The sequence below is a fragment of the Rhinatrema bivittatum genome, chromosome 4 (assembly GCF_901001135.1).
Source record: "Rhinatrema bivittatum chromosome 4, aRhiBiv1.1, whole genome shotgun sequence".
NCBI lineage: Eukaryota > Metazoa > Chordata > Amphibia > Gymnophiona > Rhinatrematidae > Rhinatrema > Rhinatrema bivittatum.
This window is the reverse complement of record NC_042618.1, coordinates 269,841,376-269,866,761: the sequence shown is the minus strand read 5'-3', so window position 1 is coordinate 269,866,761 and position 25,386 is coordinate 269,841,376. Positions and strand designations below refer to the sequence as shown.

The 25,386-nt window shown below is 45.6% G+C and overlaps 1 protein-coding gene across 1 annotated transcript in view; it reads left to right on the top strand.

Moving 5' to 3' along the window:
• The window catches only part of SYT10 (synaptotagmin 10), a 596,888-nt gene that overhangs the window by 161,199 nt on the left and 410,303 nt on the right, over positions 1–25,386 (top strand). Inside the window, exon 3 of the mRNA XM_029597488.1 lies at positions 18,381–18,948. Coding sequence (XP_029453348.1) covers positions 18,381–18,948 — 568 coding nt within the window. The remainder of the gene's footprint in view (positions 1–18,380; positions 18,949–25,386) is intronic.

Here is a 25,386-nt window from a genome sequence, read left to right as displayed (position 1 = left end):
TTTTTCATCCAGCCTTGTCTCCTCATCCCAGTCTTGTCCAGTTTCTCTTCATGTGTCTTCTTCTACCCCTGGCCTGATCTTCTGGTACTGAATTCTTGCATTGGATCTGACCATTCTAGCCTGCCACCTGGACCTGACCTCTCACCTTGTACCTGTCTTCGCATATCTGCCACCTGCCCTGACCCTTGGCCTGTCTCTGGTATCTCTAGTCTGCTGCCTGTCCTGAACTTGGTGTTCCCTTGTACTCTTATCCTCTCTACTGCCCTAGGGAACCACCTCAGCCCTGCTGATCGCCAGAACCCAAGTGCTCAACCTGCTGGAGCGACGGCTGGTATAGATGAAGCTCCAGACTTTCCTGCTTCAGGGTGCATTCACCAGCTGTCAGCAAAGACCTTGTAGTTTCACCTACAAGAGAGTGTTAAATACTCCACAGCACTAAGAGCTCAGTTCCATGCCACTTATCACAGATATCTTCAAAGATTTCCTCCCCCTATTAAAATGAGCTGTTTTTGTATGGATAAAATTGCCTAATACATGCAAAGCAGCTTATGAATATTCAATTCCATGCAAATAAAATAATTTGGCTGAATTTTTTCACATTTCACGTAATTTTAGCACATTTCAGGGAGGTTCCTGCGGGCCTGTTAAAGAGACAAAATGCATCTCAGTGTATAAATGACTCCAGGGGTCTGAGTAGACCCCCCTGCCCACTCTGGGGCTGGCTTCTGAAGTGCCCCAACAATAAAAATGTTTTTAAAAAAGCTTAGAGGATGCATGGTGATGCCCCACTTCCTTCCCAAACCCCTCCCCTTGGTCTTAAAACCAACCCCCTGCCCCAAGCCAAATACCTTCCCTTCCATGAACCCCCCTTGGAAGCAGCCCTCATTCCTCCCCCCCCCCCCCCCAGTCAAAATAAGACAAAAAATTCTGGGGTCTAGTGGTCCCCCAAGTCTCTCCTCTCACCAGAAAAAAAAACCCCTGATGGTCTAGAGGCTCCTCAATCCTCCCACTTTGGCCCCACCCTACCTCTCCAAAGGCTTATTGGGATATAATGGGAGCCCAGAACACCCGCCCCCCCCCCCCCTCCCCAATGCCTAGTCTGATTGATGCAGTTTTCCAAAATGGCACTGACCTAATTTTTTCCCCATCATTAACACTGTTTTGGAAAATGGCTTGGCAAGGTGGGTGGGGCATCACCATGTGGTTTTGGGAGGATCCACGTCACCTAGGAAAGCGGAAAGAACCTAACCACTTCATGGTTTGTGTTCTTTCTAACTTCCCCTGTCAAATCATCAAGCCAACATTTTATACTGGAGGAACACTCTCTCTACAGGACTCTTCACTCTATCCTTCTTAATGGAGACATCCTAATATAACATAAGAAATGCCATACATAGGCATACACATACACAGCTAGGCTACATTAATTACAAAAAAGCAGGAAAAGTTAAATGTCATAGCTTTTCAACAATTATAGCCACTTTCCCCTTGATAAGGGAAACTGCTTCCAAATTCTTCCCCAATCTCCATTTTAATAGATTCAAATACACTCAGAGAATATAAATTCCATTCACTACAATCACAATTTTCTCCTTTTCTCTCAGGAAACCATGATTTCCACAGTCTTAACCATTAAAGGTTAAGGATGTACAGCTTCCAAAATTTTATTTTGGTGTTTATTTTCCATTTTTTATTTTTCCCCCAGGTATTATTTTGTTTAATGGTTATTATGCTCCAGCACTGCTCTCTACATCAATGGTGGGGGTAGAAGGTAACTAGAACCAAAAGGTTACTAATAAGGGCCAAGAGTAACAGATAAGTATAAGAAAAAAAAAATAAGTGTGAAAGCTTGCTGGGCTGACTGGATGGGGCCGTTTGGTCTTCTTCTGCTGTCATTTCTATGTTTCTATGTTTCTATTTTATTTCTGTTCTTTGTAGAAACAGAACAAACATTAAAAATAACCCAAAAACAAACAATAAAAAAGAAACAGGGAGGAGCCAAGATGGCAGCTTAATGCCAGCACTGCTCTTCTCTGTTTTTTTCTTTGAATTACCACTTAAAATCTGTTTCTCTGCCATCTAAATGGAAGGGAAAGGTGTGGCTTTATGCCTCGGAACCTTCAGCTTCTTCCGGGCAGTTGACTATCTCTGGTGTCGGTGTTGTAGAGTGGGGCTCTGAGTCCAGCTGCCACGGTGAACGGAGGAGAGCTTACCCTGACTTCGTAAGAGGCATCATTGAGCCCTTTGGATGAATGTCCGCTGCCTGCTGCATGGGAATCCTTGCTTGAGGCTTCACATTGGACCCAGAAGTGGCTGTTTGTTTCACCGAAGCTGAGGGAGGTCTGGCTTTGGTTTGTCCTGAGCAGACACTCCTGGTGGAGTCTAGAGGAACTTTTGGCATGATAAGATCCAGGGAGCCCCTCCCATGATGGTTGAATGAAAGGGATCTACCCTTTTGACCCAACCCCACTGCTGTACTTTCGTTCCACCGGAGAAGCCGGCGGTGGTTACTGTGGACTCCCTTTGGGACCTGATGATTAATCTCCGTAATCCTTTTTCAGATTGTTCTTTAAAAGTTAATACAGTATCTCATCAAGTTCATAATATGCATAAGAACAATGTTTTTCAACAGCAGGAAATAGGCAAATTTAAGGAAGTGGAAGAAGAAATCCATAGTATAAAGTGAGTGCAAGCCTCCATTATTTGGGATTGTGGTTCCTTAAATAAAAGAGTTGAATACATAGAGAATAGACTGAGATATTTAAACCTATGTTTATTGAATTTTCCAAGGGTAGTGGGTGAAATTCCACGTGTGACTTTAAAAAGATATTTTCTTGATGTTTTGGAGTTTTCTTCGGACTCTCCTCCTTCGCTTGATAAAGTTTATTTTTTGCCATCTTGTCCAGCAATTCACTGTCAATCTCCTACTGCAGATTTGATTGATCTAACTAACTTTCTGGAACCTTCAAACTATGAAATTTCAGAAAGGGCCACATTATTGGTATCTTTTTTTTCAGAATATGATTTGAGTTTAGTTATAAAGAGTTATTTTAAAAAATCCAATGCCTTATTCATAGGAGAAAAAGTGAGAATATTTCCGATTTGGCAAAATGTACTCAAGAAAGAAGGAAGGGGTTCTTGTCTTTACAGCAGTATACTCGGGATATAGGAGCAATATTTTCTTGAGATATCCTTGCAAATGTATAATTAATTATAATAAGGATAGTTTTGATTTCTTTATGATGGAGCAACTGAAAGCATTTCTTGATTCCAAAAAGATGTTAGTCCCTGTAAGACCATCTATGTCATACATATAAAGAGTGGCAACACTGTAATTTAAGTTATGCCATTTCTACTTATATTGTTTCTTTATATTTCTCCTCTATTATTCTGAATACTCCCTTTTGTACTTGTGGTCTAATGGGTGCAATCTTGCTTGTTATTTCTTTTTTCTCTCTCTCTTCAATGATAATGTATTTTACGTTTGTTTCTTATTTTATGCACCAAGTTTCTGTCACAAAGTGGATGCTTTGTTAGAATTGTGAAAATCAATAAAATATACATTTAAAAAAAAGTGAAATAGTGACATAAAAAATGGCACATTCTAAGGACTTGCCAGCACCATTTTCTTGTATAGCCGTACAAACATATGGCTGTACTAGAAAATAAATCTAGCTGGCCCTAAGACTGGTGCCATCATGAAGTTATTATGGTGCCAGTCCAGAACTGACCAGCGCCATTTGAAAGTGTGTACCCCTTTTAAAATCCACCCCTTTATGCGCATACCCCTTTTAAAATCCGCCCCTTTGTAATTATTTTCACACCATCAGAAACTGTAAATTTTCAACAGTTTCCTCTCAATGCTCTTACTGGTAATAGCAAGAGACACCTTTAGTTGCCTGGCTCTCACCTTTCATGTACTCTTCAATCCAGTTCCTTTCCATTGTCTACAGCAGTGGTTCTCAACCTTTTTTCTGTCGGGACACACCTGACAGATGGTTCTCACATGCGTGATACACTGACCCATGATCATCACGGGGCTAGATGTAAAAGTAGAGTTTGCATCCATGGGAACCCCCCTGACCCACAATAATTGATGTAAAGCAAAATTATGACATTCCCCATACAACTCACCCTACAAAAAAGATATTCTGGTTCTGGTGTCATCGCAGTAACAGCAACTCAAACTCTTTCTACTTCCAGGCTCAATAGCCCTACTTATGAAAAGACAGCAGTTTACTACCAATGCATGTCCTCTTGAGGAAACACAACAAATGAGACTGATAAAACGCTTACATGCTAGTAAAATATCTCATCTCGGTAACAGACACAGAACCGACCTAACATACTCCCAGGATCTGTAGTAATGCACATAAACTAATCCGCACACAGTTACACCTGTATTATGGAATACACTCAAACAGGAGCAACCCTATCTATGAAAAGGCAACACTACAAATATTAAATCAGGCCCTAAAAACCAATACACCTCTTATTAGGAAAACAGAACTAGCAAGCAGCTATAGTTCCCCACACAGAAATAATTGTAAAACTATACTAATAAGCAGAATAAATGTTTAAAACATCTATGAACAGAATAACATCCAACAATTAAAAACTATTAAAAACTATTAAAAATTCTCCAAACACCAATAAAATATTTCAAAAAAAGCAGACACATCACATAATATTAAATAATTAAAATGGCAGTCAATCAAGAAAAATAAACTTAAAAAGCCACCTTTACTTACCCCCTCCAGCAGCTCTCCTACTCCTCTTCCATGCAGGCCATAGCACACAGCAGAAGCAGCAGTAGAGGGTAAGCTCTCTACTCATGGTCCTCTTCCTTAGTCCCATGTCTCTCACACACACACCATACCAGTCATGCCCCCATGACCAGTTTCTGTCTCTCACACACCAATCATCTCCCAAACAGTCTTTGACACACACACCAGTCACCTTCCTGAACAGTTTCTCTCATGCCATACACACACACAGTCTTCCCACTCCTGTGTTCTACTTACATATACGGGCTTCTCACTCTCATAATCACTTTCTCTGTCTCACACACACACACACACACACACACACACTCACCAGTCTCTCACTCCCATGCTTGTTCTCTCCACATGCACAGGCTTCTCATTCCCATAATCACTTTCTTTCTCTCACAGGCACACACAAACACACACCAGTCACCTGATCTCTCTCATGCATACACACACACAGGCTTCCCACTCCCATGTTCTCTTTCAGATATACAGGCTTCTCACTCCCATGCTGTGTCTCACACACACCCAGGTTTCTCACTCCCATGCTCACTCTTCACATGCACAGGCTTCTCAGTCCCATAATCACTTTCTTTCTTTCTCTCTCTCTCTCACACACACACATATACACACAAACACACACCAGTCACCTGATCTCTCTCATGCATACACACACACAGGCTTCCCATTTCCATGTTTTGTCTTACATATATAGGCTTCTCCCTCCCATGCTGTGTCTCACACACACCCAGGTTTCTCACTCCCATGCTCACGCTCTTCACATGCACAGGCTTCTCATTCCCATAATCACTTTCTCTCTGTTACACACACACACACACACACACCAGTCACCTGATCTCTCTCATGCATACACACACACAGGCTTCCCATTTCCATGTTCTGTCTTACATATACAGGCTTCTCCCTCCCATGCTGTGTCTCACACACACCCAGGTTTCTCACTCCCATGCTCACTCTCTTCACATGCACAGGCTTCTCATTCCCATAATCACTTTCTCTCTGTTACACACACACACATACACACACACACCCCAGTTTCTCTCTCATTTCCATGCTCGCTCTCCACTGCACAGGCTTCTCATTCCCTGAATCACATTCTTTCTCTCACATTCACACACACCAGTCTCTTTCTCTCACACACACAGTCACCTTACCAACCAGTCTCTCGCTCATGCATGTACACACACGCAGGCTTCCCACTCCCATGCTCTCTCTCACATAATCAGGCTTCTCACTCCCATGCTTTTTCACACACACCCCCACAACACCAGGCTTCTTACTCCCATGCTTTCTCACATACCCAGATTTCTCACTTCAATGCTTTTTCTCTCACACACACACACATCAGTCACATCCCTGACTGTCTCACACTCTCACATACACATCAGTCATCTCCTTGAGCAGTCACTTTCATTGTCTCTCACATATACACACACATCAGCTCTCTGACCAGTTTCTCTCAATCACACACATGCTCTCAATCAAATACATTCTCTCATTTACACACTGGCTGGCTGGCTGCTTCTCTCTCTTTCTCTCATTCACTTCCTCCTCCCCCCCTAATGGTAGCTGCAGCAGCCTCCTCCAGCCCCCGCAGGCCAAGAAAGAAGAATCCCATCGGCCGCGGGAGGCTCCTGCTGCTGTCTCCTTTCTTGATTACCGGCTGCTTCAATTGCTTGGGGGCGCTGCTGCAGCCACCGCTGCTACTTTATCACGCGGCACGGTCTTTCTCCTTCCCACGCACCGCATATCACTTCCTGTTCCGGATCACGGGGGGGGGGGGGGCAGGCGCAGGAAGAAGAAAAGGCCAGCCACAGGTGCCACAGCTTCTTCTCCCACCTCTGCCGTTCCCACTGGGCTTGAACGTGCTGATAGCCCAGTGGCAACGGCAGCAGGGAAGAAAGAGCAGCGGGAGAGACCGGGAGCACGCGACACACCAGCCGATGCTTGGCGACACACTAGTGTGTCGCGACACACCGGTTGAGAATCGCTGGTCTACAGGACATCCAAACCATCTTCCACCTCCGGGGACTTAGGCAGGATCCCCTGGTTATTTCCTTAGGGAGGAACACCTTTATGCCTTGGGTTTTTCACTTTGAGGGGCAGGGCCCTTATCCGAACAAAGACAATCCTAGGTGAACCCATTCCCTAGATGAGTTCTCTCCAACTCTTACTGCCAAACCCTCAACCCTTTACTCTTCTTTCCATCCTTCTTAAAGAAGTTATCCCCATATAAGCATTAACCACACTTCCCACATAGTGCAAATGCACTGTACTTTTTCCAGAAGAGATGCCATTTAGTGGCCATTCAAAATACCATACATCCCATTCCAAACACTGAACAGTGATGGACAGTAGGTGTGTGCATCCATTTTCGACGTATTGGCGATCCGCAACGTATTTTGTTTTATCCGTTAAATACGTGGCTAGGCGAAACGCATCGCGACTCCCCATGTATTTAACTTATTATCTGTTTAATTTGGTGCACCCAGCGGCGCACGCTTTTCTTCACCCCCATTAGCTACTAGCTACCTATGATTTGCAGAAAATGGCAGCGCCCCTGCCCTACATTCAGGTATCCATGCCGACCTGTCTGACCCTTTCCTGTGAGTCACAGTGACTCACAGGAAAGGGTCTTTAAGTTACATATTTTGTAAAGATCCATTGTAAATGCATTTCTATCAATTCTTATACTCTCTTCTTCTTCTTCTTCCCACTCTCCCAGTTGTATAATTCCTTGTTCATTGTAACTGTATTTTCTGCACCAGTTAGTTGTTCCAGTTCTATGTTTTAATGCACAAACTGTTCAATGTAAACCGGTTTGATGTGACCCCTGGTCATGAAAGCCGGTATAGAAAATAACTAAATAAATAAAATAAATAAATTTTCTGACATGCACTGAATGCAGCCAATAGTGCTGTCATTCAGTGCTCTCTGTCGATTTTACTGATGAGCCAGCACTATATAAACATCAGCACGAGGAGCCACGCACTTATTTCTAGCGATGCTGTGGGGAGGTGGGCTGGGTGGAAGAGGGAGGAGGCTGAACTAAGAGAGATAGGCGAGTTAAGCTAGTAAAGGAAAGAAAAAGCTAATTATTCTTTGTTTTGCTGCAGTGCCAGGGTCAGCTACAGCTAGTCCTGTTTCTTTCAAGCTGTTTATTTTGGTCATCTCTGACTGAGAAGAGAAGCTGTGCTAGGTCAGCTAGCACTGACCACCATTTAGGGTGTTGGGCTGGCTAGGAGAGATATATTATTTTCAATTTCATCCATTTTTCTGGAGTGACAAAAATTCCTGCTTTTTTAAACAGATTTTTTTTTAATTCCAATTACTTAGTCTCTCAGTGCACTGGGCTTCACTGGGCAGTTTAACAGGCTGGGTCTGTGCAGTCAAGTGCCCTGGGAGTGTGCCTCTTTTGTGCTTACAAGCAAGCAGCTTCTGGGTGCACGCCACACACATTAGTGCACAATCAGGCACCGTGACAGTGGGCAGTGTTACTACTCAGTGACATTAAATCCATAATAGACCAAAAAATCAACTGTGTAATAATGATGTATATAATAATACTTAGTTCAAAAAGAACATCATTAATGAAGGCTGTGTTGCAGATTGTGATACCTCATAAACATATAGAGCCTCTCAGTGTTTGTCAGAGGGTGCTCATTTATAAAACAAAGTCACGTTCAAAGCGTTAACCACAATGTATGGACAAGGTTATACGCTGTATGGACTTTCTCTGTTTATAATCACTGGTATCACCAATCATGTGAATTTTTACAATGCTTTTGCAATTTTTTGAAAACTTTTTCAATTTAGTGAAAATAAGATGGAAACTGATCACTTATCGTTGTATGCTAGCGTGCATGGGTGACAGCTTTTTTTCGGAACACCGGCATGAACCCGACACGTCCGTGTTTCGTGGACTTCTTCAGGGGTTTAATTTTGCAGCGGTGCCTACAATAAAAATGACAGTGGGGGGACCCCTTCCAACTAGTGTGCAGTGGTAGGAAAGCAGCAGAGTCAGCCCATGCCCTCATCCCCTTCTAGCAGTCAGGTGGCAGGCCAGCAACCCCCTGACATGTGGCAGAAGTGACAATCCACCATGGAGGAAATGGGGTGGAGTGCGGTAACGCTATCCCGGGGTAGGTGGCAGGTAGCCTCAAAAGTTGTAACCAGGACCATTGGGGAAATCATTGCCCTTGATGACCAGCCCTTGCAGTTAGTGGAGAATGTGGGTTTCAAACGTTTTTTGAGGGTCGTACTTCCAAATTACAAAATCCCCAGCAGAACCACATTTAGTAAAAAGGTCATCCCCAGCCTGTACAAGCAGTGTCGCAGTCGCATGCAAGCACTGCTAGCTAAGGCAGAGGGAAGAGTGCATTTCACCTGCGATATCTGGACCGCCATGAATGCTGCACACTCTTACCTCTCTCTGACAGCACACTGGTGGGACATGGCTGAGGCAGGGGCAGCCAGCAACTCTATTACTGAAGAAGTATCAGGGTGGAGGTGGGCTTTACTGCACACCCACCTGATGGACCAGGCCCATACCGCATCCAATATTCTAGCATGCATCAGACAGATGCTGGAGGGCTGGCAACTACACCAGCGAGACAGGAAAACGCAGGCAGGGTTCTTTGTCACAGACAATGGTGCAAACATGGTTAAGGCAATAACCGATGGGCGCTTTAAGAACATCCGATGTTTTGCACACACTCTGCACCTAGTAGTGAAGTCAGCTCTGGGCTTGGAGTCCAATGACAAAGACAATGAATACCTGCATAGGTTAATACAGAAGTGCAGGAACATAGCAGCACACTTCCACAGAAGTGTCAAGGCGGGGCAGGTTCTCCGACAAAAGCAGACTGATTTGGATATGCCTCACAAGCGTCTCATTCAAGACATTGCACCCGGTGGAATTCCACCTTTATGATGCTGGAGAGGTTACTGGAGCTGCAGACACCCCTTCATGAACTTTCTGGTACAATGGACATAGGTGTGCAGAATCCCCTAGGGCATCATGATTGGTTAGTCATGAGTCAGCTGGTAAAAATCCTGCAGCCCTTCAAGGATGTCACGGAGGAGCTGAGTTCCAGAAGTGCCACCTTGGCTGACATCATCCCTATAGTTAATTTCCTGGATGAACATTTGGAGGCCTTTAAACAGGAAGAGGGAATGACAGCTGAGTTGCTGCAGTGTCTGGACGTTTTGCAGCAGCAGGTGAAAGACAGATTAAGGCCTTTAACAGACGACCGCACATACATGCTCGCCTCAGTCTGTGATCCCCGTGTGAAAGGGAAACTCGCCCTACAGTCCAATTGTCTGTCATTTGTGAAGGAGCTGCTGTTAGCAAAAGTCCGTGAACAGGAGCGCCATAGGCGGAGACAGATTAGGCTTGAAGCACAGGTGGAAACAGCAGGCACGTCAGAGAGTTGTGCTGCTAGCCCAAGCAGGAGCAGCACTGTGTCAGCGACAGATAGTACTTCCTCCTCCACGTCAGAACGCCCAAGGCATGTTGCCCATAAAGATTCATCAGTTGTGCAAAGGGCGAGAGAGAAAGCAGCTGGCATGAGTGACTCTGAGCCCGCCCAAGCAAAGGAGACACCAGCACAGCTGTCAGTGACACGGTATCTCTCAGAGCCAATAGAGAAAATGCAGACAGATCCGCTGGCATATTGGGCACACAAGTCCACTGTCTGGCCACACCTAGCCAAAGTGGCTCAGCGATATCGGTCATGTCCACCAACCAGTGTGCCCAGTGAACGTGTCTTTTCAATGACAGGGGATATCATGAGCCCTCACCGCTCAAGGCTGACACCAGACTTGATGGAAATGCTAGTGTTTTTGAAAGTAAACCTGCCTTTGCTTAGGTTTCCAAATTTTCCCTGTGAATGGCAGGATGACTAAAAGCAATTCAAAGCCTTGCAGCAGCTCCAATTGCCTCCTATGCTCCAGATAATATAAGCACTGCAGCACATGTACCTGACATGAAACGCTGTGCCTGACCATCCACTGCCCTGTCTGTACGTCCCTACAAGGGCCTGACCTCAAACGCTGTGCCTGACCGTCAACTGTCCAGGCCTTATGTTCCTACAAGTGTTTGACCTCAATTGCTTTGCCTGTCAGTCCAGGCCTTGTGTCCCTAGGTGGGATTGACCTCTGTCCTCAACTGCTTTGCCTGTCAGTCCAGGCCTTGTGTCCCTAGGTTGGATTGACCTCTGTCCTCGACTGCTTTGCCTGTCAGTCCATGCCTTGTGTTCCTACAAGTGTTTGACCTCGATTGCTTTGCCTGTTCATCCAGGCCTTATGTCCCTAGGTGGGATTGACTTCTGTCCTCAACTGCTTTGCCTGTCAGTCCAGGCCTTATGTCAGTCCAGGCCTACAAGTGTTTGACCTCGATTGCTGTGCCTTTCAGTGCAGGCCTTGTGTCCCTAGGTGGGATTGACCTCTGTCCTCGACTGCTTTGCCTGTCAGTCCAGGCCTTGTGTCCCTAGGTGGGATTGACCTCTGTCCTCGACTGCTTTGCCTGTCAGTCCAGGCCTTGTGTTCTTACAAGTGTTTGACCTTAATTGCTTTGCCTGTCAGTCCAGGCCTTGTGTTCCTACAAGTGTTTGACCTCGATTGCTTTGCCTGTCAGTCTAGGCTTGTGTTCCTACAAGTGTTTGACCTCGATTGCTTTGCCTGCCAGTCTAGGCTTGTGTTCCTACAAGTGTTTGACCTCGATTGCTTTGCCTGTTCATCCAGGCCTTATGTCCCTAGGTTGGATTGACCTCTGTCCTCGACTGCTTTGCCTTTCAGTTCAGGCCTTGTGTTCCTACAAGTGTTTGACCTCGATTGCTTTGCCTGTCAGTCCAGGCCTTGTGTCCCTAGGTGGGATTGACCTCGGTCCTCGACTGCTTTGCCTGTCAGTCCAGGCCTTGTGCCCCTAGGTGGGATTGACCTCTGTCCTCGACTGCTTTGCCTGTCAGTCCAGGCCTTGTGTCCCTAGGTGGGATTGACCTCTGTCCTCGACTGCTTTGCCTGTCAGTCCAGGCCTTGTGATCCTACAAGTGTTTGACCTCGATTGCTTTGCCTGTCAGTCCAGGCCTTGTGTTCCTACAAGTGTTTGATCTCGATTGCTTTGCCTGTTCACCCAGGCCTTATGTCCCTAGGTGGGATTGACTTCTGTCCTTGACTGCTTTGCCTGTCAGTCCAGGCCTTGTGTTCCTACAAGTGTTTGACCTCGATTGCTTTGCCTGTTCATCCAGGCCTTATGTCCCTAGGCGGGATTGACCTCTGTCCTCGACTGCTTTGCCTGTCAGTCTAGGCCTTGTGTTCCTACAAGTGTTTGACCTCGATTGCTTTGCCTGTTCACCCAGGCCTTATGTCCCTAGGTGGGATTGACTTCTGTCCTTGACTGCTTTGCCTGTCAGTCCAGGCCTTGTGTTCCTACAAGTGTTTGACCTCGATTGCTCTGCCTGTCCGTCCAGGCCTTATGTCCAGTCCTAATGGCTGAACCCTCATTGCAAAGGGAAACCTGTCTCTGGCAATTAAAACTAGTACTCCTTCACAGCATTTATCCTTAAATAAAACAAAGAGTTTTCTTTAGTTTCAGGGCAGAGAAGAGAACTTCCTTCGTCTTGCTTATGAAGTCATGATCTGTTTGCAAATGATTTAATCCGAACAATTTGTACCATTATACACTCTAGGGGCCAACCCATTCCAAGGAAGTCCTTTCCTGCTCTTGGGAAAGGGAACTCTCCCCGGTGTTGCAGCCTATTTCTTAGGACCTGTTTACCCATGTTGAACTGCTGTTTACATGGCACCCTGCTCCCTGTCACCATGCTTTGAAGGTTCGTGCTCCACTCTAGGGGCCAACCCATTCCAAGGAAGTCCTTTCCTGCTCTTGGGAAAGGGAACTTTCCCCGGTGTTGCAGCCTATCTCTTAGGACCTGTTGACCCATGTTGAACCGCTGTTCACATAACACCCTGCTCCCTTTCGCCATGCTTTGAAGGCTCGTGCTCCTCTCTAGGGGCCAACCCATTCCAAGGAAGTCCTTTCCTCCTCTTGGGAAAGGGAACTCTCCCCAGTGTTGCAGCCTATCTCTTAGGACCTGTTGACCCATGTTGAACTGCTTTTTATGGGTGAACCCATTCTCAGAAGACCTTTCCTGCTCATAGGAAAGGGAACTCTCCCCGGGTGTAGCCTGCCTGTTTCTACTGTCCCATGTTGAACCGCTGTTTGTTTACATGGTAACCTCCTCCACCTTCGCATTGACAATTGTCTTATGTATATTCAAGTTTCATATCACCAAAATGCCAGGAAGAGTGCAGATGATAGCACATATCAAATCTTGATTCTTCTAAAGTATACTTCATCTGTATGTACTCTTTTCTATCTGTGTTGCTAGGTGCCAAGCACACTTTATTAATACTTCTTCTTAGCTTCGGAATAGTAAAGTTCTTCAAAGCCTCTGTTTCTACTAAAACAACAGCTGGCATTTGGGATTTTACTTCACTTGGTGAAGACATTTTTATTAGTGTTTTACCTCCGGTCGTTTCTTCCATTTTGAAATCAGCCTCTTTCTATCCCAAGCAGTACTCTGACTGCTTTGCTTTCCGGCCTAGCTGTCTTTTGTCAAGGATATTCTCACACCCTGGGGATCCCGGGTGTAGCCTGCCTGTTTCTCCCCTCCGACCCATATTGAACCACTGTGTTTGTTTACATGGTAACCTCCTCCGCTTCGGCCTTGACAATTCTCATTTGTATATTCAATTTTCATATTACCAAAATGCCAGGAAGACTGGGGTGGGGGATCCACCAAACCCTGGTCCGACCGACCGTCGGGCGGGCTGCACGGAACACACCTGTTTACCTCTTAACAGTTTCACGCCCTCTTGAACTCTCTCTTCAAAGTACTTTTCAACTTTCCCAAACGGTACTTGTCAACAATCGGTCTCGTGCCGGTATTTAGCCTTAGATGGAGTTTACCACTCGCTTTGGGCTGCATTCCCAAAAAGTTCTTCAAACCCTCTGTTTCTAATAAAACAACAGCTGGCATTTGGGATTTTACTTCACTTGATGAAGACATTTTTATTAGTGTTTTACCTCCGGTCGTTTCTTCCATTTTGAAATCAGCCTCTTTCTATGCCAAGCAGTACTCTGACTGCTTTGCTTTCCGGCCTAGCTGTCTTTTGTCAAGGATATTCTCACATTACAGTCCCTGGGAATCCCGGGTGCAGCCAGCCTGATTTTAAAAGATCAGCGAGAGCCCACTGGACCCCAATGGAAACCCCCCCACTTTAGGGGCGAACCCATTCTAGGGAGCCCTTTCCTGTGCAAAGGAAAGGGAACTCTCCACGGGTGTAGCCTGCCTGTTTCTACCCTCTGACCCATGTTGAATCGCTGTTCCATTTTTTAAATCAGTCTCTTTCTATGCCAAGCAGTACTCTGACTGCTTTCCGGCCTACCTGTCTTTTGTCAAGATTATTCTCACACTAAAGTCCCTCGGGATCCCGTGTGTAGCCTGCCTGTATCTGCCCTCTGTCCAATGTTGAACTGCTATATAGGGGCAAACCCATTCTAGGGAGCCCTTTCCTGCGCAAAGGAAAGGGAACTCTCCCCGGTTGTAGCCTGCCTGTTTCTACCCTCTGACCCATGTTGAACCACTGTTCCATTTTTTAAATCAGCCTCTTTCTATGCCAAGCTGTACTCTGACTGCTTTCCAGTCTAGCTGTCTTTTGTCAAGGATATTCTCACACTACAGTCCCTGGGAATCCCGGGTGCAGCCAGCCTGATTTTAAAAGACCAGCGAGAGCCCACTGGAGCCCAATGGAAACCCCCCACTTTAGGGGCGAACCCATTCTAGGGAGCCCTTTCCTGTGCAAAGGAAAGGGAACTCTCCCCAGGTGTAGCCTGCCTGTTTCTACCCTCTGACCCATGTTGAACCGCTGAGTAGGGGTGAACCCATTCTAGGGAGCCCTTTCCTGCGCAAAGGAAAGGGAACTCTCCCCGGGTGTAGCCTGCCTGTTTCTACCCTCTGACCCATGTTGAACCGCTGTGTAGGGTTGAACCCATTCTAGGGAGCCCTTTCCTGCTCATAGGAAAGGGAATTCTCCCCAGGGCTCTTGTTTGAATATTTGCTACTAGGAATGTGAATCGTGTTCCCGATTGTCTTAACGATCGAAATCATCTGGCAGGAGAAGAAAATCGTGTTTGGCACGATTTTTTAGTTAAAAAATTGTTTTTTCCGATTAGTGCGCACTAACAGGAGTTAGTGCGCGCTAACAGAAAATGATACAATTTGACACTTTTCAGGTCAGTTAAGGTCAGTTTAGGAATGAATATGTATTCCTATTGGCTGCCCTCTTATTTATTCATGTTACCAAGGTTCCCACTGACAATATATGGGGGATGGGAAATGGAAACAGTTGGTAGCTTGACAAAAAAAGTAATGTGATCAGTCAATGTGACTAGAACTTGTGCCCTATCCCTGATACCGGGAGTGTTGTGATCTTCCTGCATGCAGTGCCGTATCCCTGATACTGGGAGTGTTGTGATCTTCCTGCACGCAGTGCCCTATCCCTGATACCAGGGGTGTTGTGATCTTCCTGCATGCAGTGCCCTATCCCTAGTACCAGGAGTGTTGTGATCTTCCTGCACACAGTGCCCTAACCCTGATACCGGGAGTGTTGTGATCTTCCTGCATGCAGTGCCCTATCCCTGATATCAGGGGTGTTGTGATCTTCCTGCACACAGTGCCCTAACCCTGATACCGGGAGTGTTGTGATCTTCCTGCACGCAGTGCCCTATCCCTGATACCAGGGGTGTTGTGATCTTCCTGCACGCAGTGCCATATCCCTGATACTGGGAGTGTTGTGATCTTCCTGCACACAGTGCCCTAACCCTGATACCGGGAGTGTTGTGATCTTCCTGCACGCAGTGCCATATCCCTGATACTGGGAGTGTTGTGATCTTCCTGCACACAGTGCCCTAACCCTGATACCAGGGGTGTTGTGATCTTCCTGCACTCAGTGCCATATCCCTGATACTGGGAGTGTTGTGATCTTCCTGCACGCAGTGCCCTAACCCTGATACCAGGGGTGTTGTGATCTTCCTGCACACAGTGCCCTATCCCTGATACCGGGAGTGTTGTGATCTTCCTGCACACAGTGCCCTAACCCTGATACCGGGAGTGTTGTGATCTTCCTGCATGCAGTGCCCTATCCCTGATACCAGGGATGTTGTGATCTTCCTGCACTCAGTGCCCTATCCCTGATACCAGGAGTGTTGTGATCTTCCTGCACACAGTGCCCTAACCCTGATACCGGGAGTGTTGTGATCTTCCTGCATGCAGTGCCCTATCCCTGATACCAGGGGTGTTGTGATCGTCCTGCACTCAGTGCCATATCCCTGATACTGGGAGTGTTGTGATCTTCCTGCACACACTAGTGCCCTAACCCTGATACCAGGAGTGTTGTGATCTTCCTGCAGGCAGTGCCCTATCCCTGATACTGGGGGTGTTGTGATCTTCCTGCATTCAGTGCCCTATCCCTGATACCGGGAGTGTTGTGATCTTCCTGCACGCAGTGCAGTATCCCTGATATCGGGAGTGTTGTGATCTTCCTGCACACAATGCCCTAACCCTGATACCGGGAGTGTTGTGATCTTCCTGCATGCAGTGCCGTAACCCTGCTCAGTGCAGGAAGATCACAACACCCCCGGTATCAGGGTTAGGGCACTGCGTGCACGAAGATCACAACACTCCCAGTATCAGGGATAGGCACAAGTTCTAGTCACATTGACTGATCACATTACTTTTTTTGTCAAGCTACCAACCGTTTCCATTTCCCATTCCCCCCAACCATCACCTCAGTGGGAACCTTGGTAACATCAATAAATAAGAGGGCAGCCAGCCAATAGGAATACATATTCATTCCTAACTGACCTGAAAAGTGTCAATTTGTATCATTTTCTGTTAGTGCGCACTAACTCCCGGTTAGTGCGCACTAACTCCCGTTAATGCGCACTAACCCGATTAACGATTTTTTAACGATAAATCGTTAGAATACCTATTGTATCATGTTCTTTAATGATTTAAGACGATTTTAAAATTATTGGACGATAATTTTAATCGTTGAAAAACGATTCACATCCCTATTTGCTACTACCACCAAAATTGGCACCCGCAGATGCTACTCTCCACCCAGGCATAGTTCATCATGTTTCAGGTCCTAGGACTCGTGTTAGACTCCCTGGTCCCTGTTTCAAGATGGGTCGGGTGCACAGTACGCCCAGTTGACAGTCCCACTACATGCTGAGCCTCATCTTGTCTTGCCTCCTTGTCTTTCCCTTATCAAACCACAGGGACCTGACTACCTCACCTCTGCCAGCCTGTCTTGCCCCTATCAACTTTCTGCCACTCTGCCTTGCTGCCAATCACCAGATGACTCACTCAACTCCTTGTGGTGTTCTTGCCACTATCATGGTTCCTCAATGTGTTGGTACTAGTCTTTCTGCTTGCTATGTTCCCCTTCATTGTGCTGTAGGATGTCAATTCCACTTGTCGTGCCGCTTTGCCTGTTGTGCTGCCTTCGAGAGTTCTTGCGTCTGTTATCGGTGCTTTCTATTGAAGCTGTGGTGTGTTTTTGACACTGTCGCTGCACTCTTGCCACTTCTGGTACCCCTTTGCACCTTTACAGTGCCTTAGGCTATTCATGGCACTTTGGTGCCACTTTGCCACAGTCTAAGTACCTTGGAGCTCTTTTGTTGTTGTGATGATTGCTCCCCAGAAGTTTCATCAAAATAGATAATAAAACCCCAATTCTGCAGCCAAAAAAAGGCTGGAAATCCTTCCCCCATTGACTTTAATGGGAACCGAAAACATATTCACATATCAACGTATTGGATTCTCCATACGTCTGAATGCAACGAAAATGACCCCCGACGAATACGTATCACGAATGCAACGGAAAGTTTTTGGCTGCACATCCCTAATGGACAGCTTCTGTTCTCCTATAGTATAACCATAGACTTCCTCCCAAAATTTACCTTAAAAACCCAAACAGAAACTCCCTCAGAATCTTTTTTGAGGAACCTTCTGTGACACAGGGCTCATCTGGTGACCTTGCCACAGACATATAGGAAAGATTTAAAATTATTTTGTTGTAGCATATGTACATTTTTCTACCTTATTATATCTACTGTAGGCCTAAATGATTACTGAAAAAAACCTGAAGAGTCTGATTCAAATGTTGATATGAGGTTGTATGTCAGATTTTTTTTTCTAGGCCAATTCCGACTTTTCCAGTGACAATACATAGAAAACACCGAATAAAAATTTTAATCAGAGTCCAAAGTAAATTAATTGAGTTAAGGAATTCTTCAAGACTTATGGCCAAAACTGTAGAATACATTTTCATTTTGAGGTCTGACATTAGTTGCTTAAAGTAAACAGTTATGCCTGGTTCACAAAAATCAGTCAACATAAGACATACCTTTTAGAAAAATGTTCTCTCAAAATCCATATAAAATATTTATATTGTGTGTTTTTAATAAAATAATCTTACATTTTTATCCTGACAACTTGAACTGTTTTATTTTTAATGCAGGCACAATTCTTTCAGGAGGCACTTACCACGGCAAATAGAAGTGTCCAGTGTGGATTTTAGCATGGGTGTGGACAGTGTGCTACAAAGGGGAGAGACAACAACCAGCATTGGACGTATAAAACCAGAGCTCTATAAACAGAAATCAGTTGATTCTGAAGAGAATAAAAAAGATGACATAAAAACCTGTGGGAAACTTAATTTCATTCTCCAGTATGATTATGAGAATGAACTTCTCATAGTTACAATTGTGAAAGCCTTAGAGCTCCCAGCTAAAGACTTTACAGGAACATCCGACCCCTATGTGAAGATGTATCTTCTTCCAGATAGGAAAAAGAAGTTTCAGACTCGGGTGCACAGGAAGACACTAAATCCTATCTTTGATGAAACCTTTCAGTTTCCTGTAGCCTATGATCAACTCAGCAACAGGAAACTACATTTCAATGTATATGATTTTGACAGATTTTCTAGACATGACATAATTGGGGAAGTTATTCTTGATAACTTGTTTGAAGTCTCTGATCTCTCCAGGGAAGCCACAGTGTGGAAAGACATCCACTGTGCCACCACAGTAAGTATTGTACCACCCAAAGTGGTGAAAAGAAAATTCTAATTTATGTGCATAGGAAACTCACTTACTTCCTGAGCTCATTTTGGAAACAATGCATATACTTTCTTTTGAACATGCTCAGTTTAATGTGGCACTTGTGAAAGAAAGGCATTAATTGAAAAGGACATATATGTGACATTTCGTATAGTCATTAACACAACAGAAAGTAGGGATGTGAATCGTGTCCTCGATCGTCTTAACGATCGATTTCGGCTGGGAGGGGGAGGGAATCGTATTGTTGCCGTTTTGGGGGGGTAAAATATCGTGAAAAATCGTTAAAATCGTGAAAAATCGAAAACCGGCACATTAAAACCCCCTAAAACCACCCCCGACCCTTTAAATTAAATCCCCCACCCTCCCGAACCCCCCCCCCAAATAACTTAAATAACCTGCGGGTCCAGCGGCGGTCCGGAACGGCAGCGGTCCGGAACGGGCTCCTGCTCTGAATCTTGTCGTCTTCAGCCGGCGCCATTTTCCAAAATGGCGCCGAAAATGGCGGCGGCCATAGACGAAAAGATTGGACGGCAGGAGGTCCTTCCGGACCCCCGCTGGACTTTTGGCAAGTCTCGTGGGGGTCAGGAGGCCCCCCACAAGCTGGCCAAAAGTTCCTGGAGGTCCAGCGGGGGTCAGGGAGCGATTTCCCCGCCGCGAATCGTTTTCGTACGGAAAATGGCGCCGGCAGGAGATCGACTGCAGGAGGTCGTTCAGCGAGGCGCCGGAACCCTCGCTGAACGACCCTCCTGCAGTCGATCTCCTGCCGGCGCCATTTTCCGTACGGAAAATGGCGCCAGCCCTACGCGTATGGCCGGCGCCATTTTCTGTACGAAAACGATTCGCGGCGGGAAATCGCTCCCTGACCCCCGCTGGACCTCCAGGAACTTTTGGCCAGCTTGTGGGGGGCCTCCTGACCCCCACGAGACTTGCAAAAGTCCAGCGGGGGTCCGGAAGGACCTCCTGCCGTCCAATCTTTTTCGGTCTATGGCCGCCGCCCATTTTTTTCGGCGCCATTTTGGAAAATGGCACCGGCTGAAGACGACAAGATTCAGAGGCAGGAGCCCGTTCCGGACCGCTGCCGTTCCGGACCGCCGCTGGACCCGCAGGTTATTTAAGTTATTTGGGGGGGGGTTTCGGGAGGGTGGGGGATTTAATTTAAAGGGTCGGGGGTGGGGTTTTTTAGGGGTTTTTAGTGTGCCGGCTCACGATTCTAACGATTTATAACGATAAATCGTTAGAATCTGTATTGTATTGTGTTCCATAACGGTTTAAGACGATATTTAAAATTATCGTCCGATAATTTTAATCGTCCAAAACGATTCACATCCCTAACAGAAAGTAATACTATATTCATATAGCAGGGACAAGGAAAACTGATAAATTCCTATCTAAAGTTTCCACTTATAAGAAAGCTTTCCACTTTTATTGTTTGACATTAGCTATTAATATATATTCTTTAGCTGGAATTAAATAGCAGTGTATGGGGGTTACATTTGACCAGGAAAAAAATTGTATCTATTGTCTCTACAAGGGTAACAATGTTAACTTTTTCAGGATAAATAGTATCCTACATAGAACTTGAAAAGTATGTGTAGAATAAATGTTTGCAGTTAAAAATATTGCATTACAATTGGGCTGATACAGTAAAATGCGCGGGGGAGCCGGCGCTCCGAAGCGAGCGCCTGCTCTCCCGATGCGCGCCCAGGCCACTCTCCTTTTCTTTACACTTTCCCGGTGCCGGCTGAAATTAACGCCTGCCCAAAGGCAGGCGTTAATTTCTGAGAGTAAATGTGTGGCTTGGCTGCACATTTTACTTTCTGTATGGTGCGGGAATAACTAATAGGCTCATCAACATACATTTGCATGTTGCGGGGCGCTATTAGTTTTTGGGGGATTGGACACGCGTTTTCCTCATGCTATTACCCCTTACTGTATAAGGGGTAATAATAGCGTGATGAAAACGCGTGTCCAGACGGGGGCTAATGGTATGCTCGGCCGAGTGCACCGTTCTGTATTGGCCTGAATGTAATCCATTACATTATCTAAGAATTGCAGTTGTTACTTATACTTTCACATTTTTCCAAAATGTAACCATTTTATCACAAATTTCCCTTCTCCCCTGTGTACCTTGCATAATTTCTTACCCTGTTATGTATTTCTTGATATTTGTCTCATTTTTCTCCCATTATATGCTTTTCTCTTTTTTCCCCTTTCTCGTTTTCTCTTTCTGAATTTAATCACGCATACTTGGCTCTTTTTTAGTGCCTACCCTCTAGCATGATTTTTTTTTTTTTTTGCTATGCACAGCATCTCAGCATCACTGGACATATGCACACACAGACTCTCTCTCTCTCTCTCACACACACACACACATATACCTCTCTCCCCAGACACTGTATTAATGAACTATGTTCCTGGATTGTTGGCTTAAAACCAGTATCACTGAGTTGTAAGTGGCTCTGCTTACTGCTCAGAGCTGCACATTGCCTTATGCAGTAGGGCAGGGAAAGCTACAAATTTTACTGATCTCCACAGAACAATGGCTTGATTGCAGAAATGGTGACTTGAAGCTACCATTAGATTTAACTTCTGAACTGTATTGGTGTGAAACTATATTTAGTTTAATACTAAATAAGCCATTTTTTGCAATTACATTTCAACCTTACAGTCTTAATTTTAAATTGTATAGAGCACAATAAGCATAAAACTATATCTAAGCTGTTTCGTTATAACATGTAGCCAGTATACTGTTGGTATATAAAAAACAAAAAACCCTGTTTTCATAGAAGTATAACATTTACCATGTTATCCTTAAGGGATTTATTTACTAGTGTGATAATGCATTTTCCTTGTGGTAACAGCATTTACCTTGCAGTATGTGTTGTTGGAAAGAATGTGTGACATGTACAATTATTACAAACCTATGTGTAAGTATCATGTCCTGGATCCTAAGTCAGGAACAATAGGGCCAGTTACTGAGATGCATGACATGCAGATACATGCAAAGCAGCTTATTGGCATGGCAGCAAATATCAAAAAATCTTTGTAAGCTGTGGTGTTTGGGGATAGTAAGCTACATCTCTGGTGTAGGTAAATTTCCCCTGCAACATCACCAGGCTTAGATGCCTTATGATGCTGTCTGGGCCACCATTTAAAGGGCACAAGGCCCTTAAAAGCCCCACCACCCCCCCCCCCCCCCCCCACACGCACACACACAGTCCTCCCTCTAAAATTATCCCTGGTGATCCATGCAATGATATCAATTCCCTGACCTCCACCATACCCCCCCCCCCCCCCCCCGAGGAAGATAAATGTAAAAAGCAGCTCTTAAAAGCCTCCCTCCCAGTACTTAAACCAGTATTCTCAACCTTTTTTCTGTTGGGACACATCTGATAGATGATACTCACTGAATACATGGCCATCATAGGGCTAAATATAAACATATACTGTGCTTTCTTAGGAATCCCCCCCCCCCCCCTTCCAATGAGTACAGAGTAGAAATAGGACATTTCCCTCATACAATTCACCATGCAAAAAAGTTAATCTGTTTGTGGTGTCATCTTAATAACAGCAACACAAGGTCCCTTTACTACCAGACACATTGAAAAATAATGTAAAACCTGAAAAAAGAAATACATGTATAGTAAACCTGTCATACCATAGCATCACTAACTCCAAGGACTCAAACAGCTATAGCCTACCTATGAAAAAGCAGGAGTGTACCACTAATGCATATCCTGTTGAGGAAACAGGACTGATTCAAGACTGAGGTATTTTACATGCTAGTAAAATACCTCACCTCAGTCACACACAGATCTTCATCAAATACAGAATAAAAGACCACAAATTACAAATGTGGAAACAAAAACTAGAATGGAAAACCCAAGAAGCCCTTCTGCATAGGGTGACCATATAGCTCCATGTCAAGAGGGATAAGCCAATCCAGTCCTGGTTTTACCCCACTGCATTCATAGAAATGTAGTTCTGATTTCTCTATTGATTTCCATAAGAAAAGCCAGAACTATGTCTCATTGCATGCATTGGGTAAACCAGGAGCTGGTTTCCGTTTTTTTCCCCTTGACAAGGAGCTACTTGGTCACTCTACATGCAAAGGTACATTTTTAAAGCAACCAAAACCTTAAGGTCCCTCCCTCAGTTGAGAATTCCTGAGATGATTTCTTGTGGTCCATCAGATGAGTGCCTTGGTCTGGTAGTTGGCTTTTGAGCTGGCGGTGGACTTAGCTGTAAAAAAAAAAACCAAAACAGCTGAAAGGCAAGCAGGTGCAGGAAGCCAAGCGCCAGTGCTGAGGTATATACCCTCTCCCCCACAGCCAGGAGACCATGCTTGTACTCGCTGGAATAGGATGAGTTCAGGTAAAGTTTAAAATTTCTTGAGAAGAGAAGGGGAGTTGAGTAGAGATTCCTCACCCCTCCCGGTCTACATGCTCGGTGAGCGATCCAATGGCCCTTCCTGCCTCTTGTGGTGTTTGGGATTGGGATAGGGACAAGCTTGGCAGGTTGAGCAGCCCTTGCGGCTAGCCCCCGCTTGGAGACTTGGCTGGTTCACCATGTGGTAGGCCGTGATGGCGCATTTGTACGCTTTTTGTGCGCCATATACTGCTATCTTAAGTTCAGTCAGATCATGGTTTGTGCGCCCGACAGTGCTACCTGTTGTGCATTTTGGTTGTGCGCCTAGTGAGCACCTAACTGGGCACCTAGTCCAGTGCCTAATTAGGAGCATAGGAGTGCCTACTAGGGTGCTCATTTGTGCACGCACGCACTCTTTTTACACGCATATGCACAAATACATTTGTTTTTATGCTCATTCCCTGAGCTCTTCCTATAGTGAAGAAACTCTAAGTGCCCTTGCTCTGTGTGTGGTGTGTTCATGTTCGGGCATCTCAGCCTGGCGTTCCTTCTAACTTGTGTCAACACAGTTTGGAGGCTAAGGGGGAATTACCCCCCTCTGATTTTACTAAGCCCAGTTCTTCCCAGGCTGGTGCAGGAACGGAGAAAGAGCTGCCAGAAGGGTAATCTGATCTGGGGATCCCTAACTGGTTCATCAGCAGGGGAAGGTAGTAGGGGTGTGCATTCGTATTGACCGCATATGTAAAACGCTACTCATATTTTTTTTTAACTTAAAAAAAGATGAGGCGGTATACGAGCAGATTTCCGACATATTGAACTAGTAGATATGTTGGATACGGCGACTCGCCATGCGCGCGCTTTCTCGCCGCCATAGCTGCGAGCTCGGAGCCCCGGATTACCTGAAAATGGTGGCGCCCCTGCGGGTAACCATGCCAACCTGGTTGACCCTGTTCCTGTGAGTCTCAGTGACTCACAGGAAAGGGTGGGACAGGTCGGCATGGATACCGGACGCAGCGAATCTGCGTTCACCTTTTCAGAGAAGCACTGAATGCAGCGAATCGCGCTGTCATTCAGTGCTTCTCTGAGGATTTCCTGACGAGCCAGCACTATAAAAGCAGCAGCAGCACGAGGATTCACGGACATTTTCAGCGATTGTGTGGGAGGTGAGATCGGATGTAGATGTTTTTTTTTGTTGAAGGGTGGGCTCAGGCAGGCTGAGGTAGACAAGATAGCAGAACCAGATTTCATAGACAACACAGAACAGAACCAGATTTGATAGACAACACAGAACAGATTCTTGTTAGGGAAAAAAAAAAAAAGAACATTGTATTGAGTGAGTCTGTACATTTTATCCTGGGCAGTGCCAGGCAGGGCTGGCAGCTACTCTGCTCATATCTACTTTAGTTCTAGTGCACTGCAGTGCACACAGACAGACAACATTCCGTGCATTGCCAGGCAGGCAGTGAGGCAGTGAGGGCAGTGGGCATTGTAAACAGAGTGAAGTTGGCCTCAGCGAGTCTGTTCAATTTGTATTTTTAAACAGACTTAACCGCATTGTCCTTGACTGGTTCAGTGCTGGGTGGGCAGTGCCAGGGCTGGCACTGGCAGTACTCTGCCTCATATCTTACTTAAAAGGAAGCTTGTTCTCTGTGCACTCACTGCACAACACAGACAGACACATTCGTGCATTGCCAGGCAGGCAGTGGGCATCATAACAGAGTGAAGATTGGCCTTCAGCGAGTCTGTTCAATTTGCTATTTTTAAACAGACTTAACCGCATGTCCTTGACTGGTTCAGTGCTGGGTGGGCAGTGCCAGGGCTGGCACTGGCAGTACTCTGCCTCATATCTACTTAAAAGGAAGCTTGTTCTCTGTGCACTCACTGCACACACACAGGACAGACACATTCCGTGCATTGCAGGCAGGCAGTGGGCATAAACAGAGTGAAGATTGGCCTTCAGCGAGTCTGTTCAATTTGCTATTTTTAAACAGACTTAAAAGCATTCTCCTTGAGTGGTTCAGTGCTGGGTGGGCAGCA